Below are 10922 nucleotides of genomic sequence, written 5' to 3'. Positions count from 1 at the left end.
GCATGGAGGGGATTTCCCCGAGGAGGCTCAAGTTAAGAGATGCCGGCTCCCGAGGGAGGTTCCGGTGTTTGGCGCCGATGAGTAATTCCATCTGGACGGGGGTCAGTTCGGACGGGATCTCCCCCCAGTGCTTGAGCCTCCTTGACACACCTAACGGAGTCAGGGCCCAGCGCTGTTTTTAGCGACTCGATGGCATCGGCCGCGTGGCGGACGTCGGCCCAGCACGCCTAGCGCCATCCAGCCCGCTCCTCCGCCATTGAGCAGGTCCCTGACCCTGGTCACTTCGCCAGCCACAGCCTTCTCATCCGCCTGCCACCTAAAACCGTGATCGTGGAGGTACGGATTCCTGAGCAGCGGCTCCTGCAGGACAGCTGCCACTCCAGACAGTGGAGGGCTGTGCTTGGTGACAACTCTATTCCAGACCCTGATGATTTCCTGGTAAAAGACAGGCAGCCCCTGCATGGCGGTCCGGACTCCCCCAGGTTTACAAACAGGAGCTGCGTGTCATAATTGAGGCTGTACTGCTGCTGGAAGAAATACGTCGCCAGCGCACACCATCTGGGAGGATCAACAGCTGTACAAACCGGTGAGTATACTCATAGATGCATACATTACACCATGGAACTTGCTGAACCATAAACAATATCAAATATACATTGTTAGAGCGGAACAATAAAAGTATCTGTCTGTCACACCTCCTGATGAACTGGCCCATTTTGGGTGGTGTATGGCTGCCCAGTGACATACAGATATAACAACATTATCTTGTACCCAGATAGTTTGAACCATTGTGACAAAATGCATTCTGCTGCACGCGTCTCATTGCGCCAGTATCAATTATGGATGCCCCAACCACCACTCTGTTAAACAAACACAAGGGGGAGAAAACCCCCAGGTGATGTTGAATGTATTTCACAACGTCTTTTCACAGAAATAAAACCCTGCACTGTCATCAACCTCCCGCTCCTTTCAGAATTTTAAAGTGAAATTTTTAAAATTAAGGTTTATTTATTTGATAATCAAATTATACCTGGTTGTCATTTTTAACAATTTAAAATATATATTTTTTTAAAGACTTGCATTTATATAGCACTTTTCAAACCTCAGGTTGTCTCATAGCACTTTACAGCCAATGAAGTACTTTTGGAGTGTAGTCACTGTTGTAATGTAGGAAACGCAGCAGTCAATTTGCACACAGCAAGCTCCCACAAACAGCAGTGTGATAATGACCAGATAATCTGTTTTAGTGATGTTGATTGAGGGATAAATATTGACCAGGACACCGGGGATAACTCCTCCGCTCTTCTTCGAAATACTGGCCGTGGGATCTTTTACGTCCACCGGTGCGCGCTGACGGGGCTTCGGTTTAACGCCTCAACAGAAAGATGGCACCTCTGAAAGTGCAGTACTCCCTCAGCACTGCACTGGGAGTGTCAGCCTAGATTTGTGCGCTCAAGTCTCGAGTGGGACTTGAACCCACAACCTTCTGACTCAGAGGCGAGTGTGCTGCCCACTGAACCACAGCCGACACCATCACATCACATTAGGAAGATATGGTTTGAAATTTAAATGTTATCTAGAATTGCTCTGTCGATGTTACAACTTTTAATGAGAAATAAATCAGTCGATTTTGAAAATTGGATTGTGACATTGAGTTTCCAGAGCCCAATGCTGAGAGTCTGGGGCAGATGGCTTCCATAATTGATACTGGCAAAATCAGCTGCCTGCACAGGTCATTGAGTCATGTGCCCGAGAGAACATGCTGGAAAGTTCTGACGAAAGATCATCGACCTGAAATGTTAACTCGGTTTCTCTCTCTCTCCACAGAGGCTACTTGACCTGCTTAGTGTCTCCAGCATTTTGTTTTTATTATTTCAGGCCGCCTTATAATCTTGGGCTTTTTACAGCACCATCTTCTGAAGGCAGTAATAGCCAGCATTACCATTACTGTTACAGCGTTCCCGTCCTCATTTCAATGAACTGGGGTCGTGGAGTTTTAGCAAACTCGAGGATTAATATATATTTAATACATCATCATAGGCAGTCCCTCGGAATCAAGGAAGACTTGCTTCCACTCTTAGTGAGTTCTTATGTGGCTGAACAGTTCAATATGAGAACAACAGTCCCCGTCACAGGTGGGACAGATCGTCATTGAAGGAAGGGGTGGGTGGGACTATTTTGCCGCACACTCTTTTCGTTGCCTGTGCTTGATTTCTGCATGCTCTCGGCGATGAGACTCGAGGTGCTCAACGCCCTCCCGGATGCACTTCCTCCACTTAGGGCGGTCTTTGACCAGGGACTCCCAGGTGTCGGTGGGGATGTTGCACTTTATCAGGGAGGCTTTGAGGGTGTCCTTGTAACGTTTCCTCTGCCCACCTTTGGCTCGTTTGCCGTGAAGGAGCTCAGAGTAGAGCACTTGCTTTGGGAGACGCGTGTCGGGCATGCGGACGATGTGGCCCGCCCTGCGGAGCTGATCAAGTGTGGTCAGTGCTTCAATGCTGGGGATGTTGGCCTGGTCGAGGATGCTAATGTTGGTGCATCTATCCTCCCAGGGGATCTGTAGGATCTTGCGGAGACATCATTGGTGGTATTTCTCCAGTGACTTGAGCTGTCTACTGTACATTTAATACACGAATGACATGAAACAGCAGTTTTGCAGGAGGTGAATTGCCGGTATGGTTGCTGTGGAGTAGTGAACACAGGCAGTGTGGCCACACCTACAGCTGATAAGCCCGAGCTAACTTGGCTTCTCAAGTGCAGCCATGGTTCTCCCCTTTGGCCGCCCGTTGTGGCCCGGTCATTATTCACTGTATTGCAATGTGCTAGTGCGATCAAACCTCTCACTCGTGCAGCAAGAGCGTTCACTGCTTTACAGGTCGTCCTGCGGAGCCACGGTTAGCGTTTAGACTTCCTCTTGCGCTTCTCCACCACTTCGCTGACACTGTCGCCCTCGACATCGTTGTCGCTGGGGGTGGGCGACCTCCGGATGACTTTCTTCTCCACCTTGTACGTCTGTTCGCCAACGATGGGGTCCCCCTTGACCAGATACTCCCCGTTTCGGTAGGTCACGGTGACGATGGTCTTGGGGTAGGTGCCGTAGACACGCCTCAGCTCGTCCTGCACAAAGTCGGGCAGGTCCCTCCGGGGTCCGAACACCCGCTCCATCTTGCCCCAGCGCAGCTCTCCCTTCACGGCCAAGCCTTCGGGCCAGTCCGCCGCGCCGAGCACCGGCGGCTGCGGGAAGTAACTGCCGTACGGGTAGTACGGCGGGTACAAGTACGGCGCCGGGCTAGCAAGCGGGGAGTACCACCAGTACGGATAGAAACAGGGGGTCCCGTAGAAATGGTGATATTCTGTGCATCTCCCCGTTCCCTCGGGCTCGTGGTCCATGTCCGTCATGACGATGGTCCAGGGCCGGCTGGTGAAGTTGTGCATCTGAATGGGAGGCAGCGAAAAGGCTCCCGCGGAGGTGGCGTATCTCCTGGGGGCCAGAGGTCCGTAGGGCCCAGCGGCTGGGTACATGCTCGCTCCGTCACTGAGCACTTCACTGCAGGGATTGATGGGCTGAGCGTTTCTGCCACAGTTGTGCTGTCGGGTTTATCTAAGCTGACATTTTGCGATGCAACCTTCCGCTCCCTGTGAAAAGAAGAGAACACATTTTTCCCACCGTTACATTTTCTTTAAGCCAAGCGAATAGCAAATTTTTCCCCTAACAGTATTCGTAACGAACGCACTTTGAATGCGATCAAACCTCTCGCTCGTGCAGTAAGAGTGTTCGCTGTTTTACATATTGTCCTGTGAAGGCATGGTTAGCATTTAGACTTCCTCTCTGTCTGAAGTTCACCTGTGCATTATTTTAATGTGTTTGGTAACCCTTTTTCCTTAAATAGACAATCAATGCATTAAAACAGGAGGCCCACTCTGTACAAATGCATTAACCCGATTATAATCACAACCATTGGTGGCCTTGCCTTCTGTTGCCTGGGCCCCAAGCTCTGGAACTCCCTGCCTAAACCTCTCCGCCTCTCTTTCCTCCTTCAAGACGCTCCTTAAAACATACCTCTTTGACCAAGCTTTTGGTCGCACATGCTAATTTTTACTTATGTGGCTCAGAGTCAAATTTTTTTAATCTCATAACACTCCTGTGAAGTACCTTGGGCCGTTTCATTATGTTAAAGGTGCTATATAAATACAAGTTGTTGTTGTAATGTGGTACAAATACCATCACAAGCAATTTTACTCGTTAATTTATCCAATGGTTGAGTATCTCATCTGAATGAGCACCTCTAACAGTGCAGCACTCACTCACTGGAGGCAGTGTTGAACGTTGAAATACCACCAACGACGTCTCCGCAAGATCCTGCAAATCCCCTGGGAGGACAGACGCACCAATGTCAGTGTCCTCGATGAGGCCAACATCCCCAGCGTCGAAGCAGTGACCACACTTGACCAGCTCCGTTGGGCGGGCCACATTGTCCGCATGCCCGATACTAGAATCCCAAAGCAAGCGCTCTACTCGGAACTCCTACACGGCAAGCGAGCCCCAGGTGGGCAGAGGAAACGTTTCAAGGACACCCTCAAAGCCTCCTTGATAAAGTGCAACATCCCCACTGACACCTGGGAGGCCATCGTCAAAGACCGTTCCTAAGTGGAGGAAGAGCATCCGGGAGGGCGCAGAGCACCTCGAGTCGCATCACCGAGAGCATGCAGAAAACAAGCGCAGGCAGCGGAAGGAGCATGCGGCAAACCAGATTCCCCACCCACCCTTTCCTCCAACCACTCTCTGTCCCACCTGTGACAGAGACTATAATTCCTGTATTGGACAGTCATCTAAGAACTCACTTTTAGAGTGGAAGCACGTCTTCCTCAATTTCGAGGGACTGCCTACTATGATAATGACTCCCCCCTCAGTACTGCACCAGAGTATCAGCCTTGATTTTTGTATTCAAGTCTGTGGAGTGGGACTTGAACTGACTGAGACGAGGAGTGCTGCCCACTAAATGATAATGTGGAGCCCAGTACTGCGCACAGTACTGTAACCAAAGTCTTATTAGGGTTTTAACGACAGCCTTTCAGCCTCTACATTCTACAACTCGTGTGATAAAACCTAGAATTCAGATAGCTTTTTTTTTAAAAAAAAAGAGACTGATCAACTCGGAGTGCTGCCTATAATGTACCCCAAATCCCATTTCTCTTTCACAGCACCGAGCCCACTTCCATTAAGAGTATAAGTACTGCTATTACTTTTTAATAAGTAAAATGCATCACTTCACATTTACTGACACTGCGAAGACTGACCATTAAAATTTGGTGCAGAAGGCACATAAAAATTCTGTGTCTTTAAAATCAAAATGTACTGAAGCTCAATTGTAAAATGAATTTGCAATATAGCGCCTCCTTTTTAAGTGTCAGCTGTGGCTCAGCGGGTAGCAAAAGTACTGAGTTCAAGTTCCACTCCAGGGACGTGAGCACAAAAATCTAGGCTGACACTCCAGTGCAGTGCAGAGGGAGGTGCCGTCTTTCAGATGAGACATTAAACCGAGACCCCATCTGTTCTCTCAAGTGGATAAAAGATCCCATGGCACCATTTCGGTGAAGAGCAGGGGAGTTATCGCCGGTGTCCTGGCCAATATTTATCCTCAATCAACATAACAAAAACAGATTATCTGGCCATTATCACATTGCTGTGTGTGGGAGCTTGCTGTGCGCAAGTTGGCTGCTGCGTTTCCCACATTACAACAGTGAGTACGTTCCAAAAGTACTTCATTGGCCCGAAAGAGCTTTGAGACATCCGATGGTCATGAAAGAAGCTATATAAATGCAAGTCTTTTCTTTTCTTTCATGTCCTCGCGAAGTTCCAAAGCGTTGCATGGATAATGATTTATGAAATGCTGTCATTGTTGTTTTGGAGACAAACATGCCAGCTAATTTGCATACCACAATGTCACCACAAAAATTAGATGAGTGACAAGTTAATCTTGTTACAGCGGTGTTGATTGTCCAATTTTCATCGCTCTATGCACTGGGCGAACTCACTGCTCTTCCTTCAGAAAAATGCGATAGGAGCATTTACATCCACAGCCTGTCTGATGAGACGTTAAACCGAGACCCAGTCGGTTCTCTCAAAGATCCCATGGCGCTATTTCACAGGGGAGTTATCCCCAGTGTCCTAACCAATATTTATCCCTCAATCAACATCACTAAAACAGATTATCTGGTCATTATCACATTGCTGTTTGTGGGAGCTTGCTGTGCACACATAGGCTGTCGTGTTTCCCACATTACAACAGTGACTACACTCCAAAAGTACTTCATTGGCTGTAAAGCGCTTTGAGACATCCAATGGTCGAGAAAGGCGCTATATAAATGCAAGTCTTTCTTTTAAATCTCCTCTGTACCATCTCCACTGCACTGGAATGTCAGCCTAGATTTTTGTGCTCAAGTTCCTGGAGTGGGACTTGAACCCACAACCTCCTGACTCAGAGGCGAGAGTGCTGCCCACTGAGCCACAGCTGACACTTACTTTTGACATCCTTCCTTTAGTGCGGCACGCAGAATTGGAGACAATTCTCCAGCTGAGGTCTAACCAGTCATTTATAAAAAGGTTTTGTGTAAATTGCTTGCGTGAGGCCGTATAAATAAAACCGAGTGTACGAGGAGAAACAGAATTATGGGCTACAGCAGCTATTGGAAATAGCATTCTCCCGCCCCTTTGAAATGATGAATTACTGGTGCTGTATGCAACAGTGATTCCGAATAATTGTCCCCCTTTCAAACAAGTGACAGATCTGTAAGCATGTTCACAGGACAAAGTTACCTGACCTCTCACTTCCCAGTGATATTCCCAGAGACGCGGACCATATACAGCAGACACATCAAATCACTGGAGAAATACCACCAAAGATGTCTCCGCAAGATCCTGCAAATCTCCTGGGAGGACAGACGCACCAGTGTTAGTGTTCTCGATCAGGCCAACATCCCCAGCGTCGAAGCACTGACCACACTTGACCAGCTCCGTTGGGTGGGCCACATTGTTCGCATGCCCGACACGAGACTCCCAAAGCAAACGTTCTACTCGGAATTCCTACATGGAAAGCGAGCCCCAGGTGGGCAGAGGTAACGTTTCAAGGATACCCTCAAAGCATCCTTGATAAAGTGCAACTTCCCCACCGACACCTGGGAGTCCCTGGCCAAAGACCACCCTAAGTGGAGGACGAGCATCCAGGAGGGCACTGAACACCTCGAGTCTCGTCGCCGAGAGCATGCAGAAATCAAGCGCAGGCAGCGGAAGGAGCATGCGTCAAACCTGTCCCACCCACCCTTTCCTTCAACCACTGTCCCACCTGTGACAGAGACTGTAATTCCCGTATTGGACTGTACAGTCACCTGAAAACTCACTTTTAGAGTGGAAGCAAGTCTTCCTCGATGATATGCCTATGATGATATATGGAATCTGTGGGGGTCAATGCTGTTGATTTATAATAGGAGGTTGACTGGCTGCTTGGAACCTCAGAGGCTACATTATATATTTTTTTAAACAAAAAAACAAACTTAAAATGGATCATAAATATGAAGAATCCTTTGATGTTTCTGAAGTGGCGGGGGACAGCAAACAACAGTGCTCAGTAATTTGAACACTTCATTTAGGTGTCTTCTTAATATCCTTCAAAGTGGCCGAACTGTAATTTACCTGAAATAATTTGCAGAGTCTGATTGTACTCGGGACATAAATAGAGTAAACCCACTAAAATGTACTTTTTGGGGAATTTAAACGAAAAGTCTATAAATTGCTTTGTTAGGAAGGACATAATATGTTCAGATAAATGCAACAAGAAGCGGGGATTGTAAAGCAGTGAATGTTTGTGCTGGTTACCTTGGTGTCCAGTGACCGAGAGGAGCTGGATAGTTGAGCCGGACCACAGCAAGCCTGGTGCTGGAGAGGGAGCCGCCGCTCAGCCGCTCAGTCGGCTCCCCGGAGCGGTGTCCCCGAATGTCACCGCCTCCTCTGCCCGGCCCCGGTTGCCGCTGCACCCGCACTGAGCACCAAACACACCCACCGCCCTGACAAGCCGTCACATCCGCAGGGTGGGACCCTGTAACCAGGCGTGGTGAAAGGAAAACAAGATAGTAAGGTGCAAGGGGAAAGAAACAAGAGCGAGGGAAGGTGGAAAGGAGAAGGAGAGCATATAGGCGTCTAGGAGGGAAAGAGGAAGGATTGGAGGGAGGGAAGGAGCAAAGGAGAAGAGGAGAGCATATAGGAGGGAAAGAGGGAGGATTGGAGGGAGGGAAGGAGCAAAGGAGAAGAGGAGAGCATATAGGAGGGAAAGAGGGAGGATTGGAGGGAGGGAAGGAGCAAAGGAGAAGAGGAGAGCATGTAGGAGGGAAAGAGGGAGAGAAGGAGAAGAAGAAGAGAGTATATAGGAGGAAAAGAGGGAGGAAGGAGAAGCGGAAAGTAGAAAAGAGGGAGGGAAGGAGAAGAGGAGAGGAGAGGAGAGGAGAGGAGAGTAGAGTATATTGTTATGCTTAGAATAACTACATCTTAAGCTCAAACTGTTGTGACCTTGGTCTCTTTAATATAACTCCAGAGTGAGGAAGCAGCATGGTAGACTGCCTTTTATACCTGCTCGCCCAGGGTGTGCAGGTGACCTCTGGGTCTCCCACAGGTGCGCCCCCTGGTGGCAAGTCTTACACATTGGTAATATTTACATACATAACATCATTCTTCCCCCCCCCCCCCGTCCCCGCCAAAGTCTTATTTACAAGATATTTACAAGTTGAGGCGATCCGGGGCTCTGCGTTCCCGGGTTGATCGCCTGAGTTGAAGTCCTGGCATGGATGAGTTGGTTGGATCATTGCTGCACTGCAGCATGGCTGGTCTGATCAGACTGTCGGGCATAGTGGGTTCATCCTCGTGGTTCACCGCGAGGTCGATTGCTGGTTGGGTGTGTGTGTGTGGATCAATGATGGTAATGTCCTCTTCAAACTGTTCTTGGTTGTCAGTGAATCGCAGTTTGGTCTGATCCAAGTGCTTTCTGCACGTTTGTCTGTTCAAAAGTTTGACAACAAACACTCTATTCCCCTCCTTGGCTAACACAGTGCCAGCAACCATTTGGGACCATGACCATAATTAAGAACAAACACAGAGTCATTAATTTCAATGTCGCGTGATTGTGGTACATGTTATGACGGTGACGCCGGGTTTCTACATGATCATTGAGATCTGGGTGGACTAAGGAGAGCCTGGTTTTGAGCGCTCTCTTCATTAGCAATTCTGCAGGGGGAACCCCGGTAAGGGAGTGGGGTTGCGTGCGGTAGCTGAGCAGAATCCGAGATAGCCGGGTCTGCAGGGAACCGTCCGTCATGCGTTTCAAGCTCTGCTTGATGGTGTGGACTGCCCGTTCTGGTTGACCATTGGATGCGGGCTTAAACGCCGCAGACCTGACATGCTTGATGCCATTGCAGATCATGAACTCATTGAATTCTGAGCTGGTGATGGTGAAGCATGGTCCATTGTCACTAACAAGGACGTCGGGCAAACCATGGCTGGCGAAAATGGCCCGGAGGCTTTCAATGGTGGCAGTGGATGTACATGACGACATTATTGTACATTCAATCCATTTAGAGTAAGCGTCCACTGCTACTAGGAACATCTTTCCTAGAAAGGGGCCAGCGAGATCTACATGAACCCTGGACCACGGTTTGGAGGGCTATGACCAGAGACTCAGTGGGGCCTCCCTTGGTGCATTGCTCAACTGTGAGCAAGTGTTACATTGGTGTATGCATGACTCCAATTCCGAGTCAATGCCAGGCCACCAAACGTGCGACCTGGCGATAGCCTTCATCATGACTATGCCTGGGTGGGTATTGTGAAGATCGGGTATAAACGTTTCCCTGCCTTTTTTTGGCAAAATGTCATGATTCCCCCACAGGAGGCAGTCCGAATGGATGGACATTTTGCCCTTGCGTCGGTGGAATGCCTTAATTTCGTCTTGCATTTCCCCTGGGACCACCGACCAGCTCCCATTGAGGACACAGCTTTTTACGAGTGATAGCACCGGGTCCTGGCTAGTCCAGGTTCTGATCTGGCGAGCCGTGACGGGTGACCCCTCGCTCTCAAAAGCATCCATTACAAGGAGAAAGTCTGCGGGTTGCGCCATTTCCACCCCGGTGGTGGGCAATGGTAGCCGACTGAGGACATCAGCACAGTTCTCTGTGCCTGGTCTGTGGTGGATTACATAGTCATACGCAGATAACGTTAGTTCCCATCTTTGGATGCGGGACGAAGCATTGGTGTTAATACCTTTGTTTTCTGAGAACAACAAAATGAATAGCTTGTGGTCAGTTTCGAGCTCGAACTGGAGTCCAAATAGGTATTGGTGCATTTTCTTAACCCCGTATACGCATGCTAATGCTTCTTTCTCAACCATACTGTAGGCTCTTTCAGCCTTGGATAAACTTCTGGACACCTATGCAACTGGTTGCAGTTTGCCTGACACATTGGCTTGCTGTAACACACAACCGATCCCGTACGAAGATGCATCACAAGCTAGTACTAAACGTTTACACGGGTCATACAATACAAGTAACTTGTTAGAACATAGCATGTTTCTGGCCTTGTTAAAGGCTGTCTCTTGAGCTTTACCCCAAACCCAGTCATCACCCTTGCGTAGCAATAAATGCAATGGTTCCAACAAAGTGCTCAACCCTGGTAGAAAGTTCCCAAAATAGTTGAGGAGTCCCAGGAACGAATGCAGCTCGGTCACATTCTGTGGTCTGGGTGCATTCTTGATGGCCTCCATCTTGGAGTCCGTGGGTCTGATGCCGCAATCTTTCTCCCCAGAAATTCTACCTCTGGCGCCAGGAAAACACATTTGGAGCGTTTCAACCTGAGTCCCACTCTGTCCAGTCGCTTGAGAACCTCT

The 10922-nt window shown here is 48.8% G+C and overlaps 1 protein-coding gene across 1 annotated transcript; it reads right to left on the bottom strand.

The window, feature by feature from the left end:
- Positions 1–1035: 1035 nt before the first annotated feature.
- On the bottom strand, positions 1036–8101 carry LOC139259484 (uncharacterized). Its single transcript, XM_070874956.1, has 2 exons — positions 7874–8101; positions 1036–3636 (listed from the first exon to the last, which is right to left on the bottom strand). Exon 2 carries the CDS (start codon positions 3520–3522, stop codon positions 2896–2898), a length of 627 nt encoding a protein of 208 aa, XP_070731057.1. The 5' UTR covers positions 3523–3636; positions 7874–8101; the 3' UTR covers positions 1036–2895.
- Positions 8102–10922: the final 2821 nt, after the last annotated feature.

Source organism: Pristiophorus japonicus, chromosome 3 (genome assembly GCF_044704955.1).
Source record: "Pristiophorus japonicus isolate sPriJap1 chromosome 3, sPriJap1.hap1, whole genome shotgun sequence".
NCBI lineage: Eukaryota > Metazoa > Chordata > Chondrichthyes > Pristiophoridae > Pristiophorus > Pristiophorus japonicus.
This window is presented reverse-complemented; position numbering and strand designations above follow the sequence as displayed.

Excerpts from the sequence above, each read along its gene's own strand:
- LOC139259484 (XM_070874956.1), bottom strand. The coding sequence starts at position 3,522 with ATGTACCCAGCCGCTGGGCCCTACGGACCTCTGGCCCCCAGGAGATAC.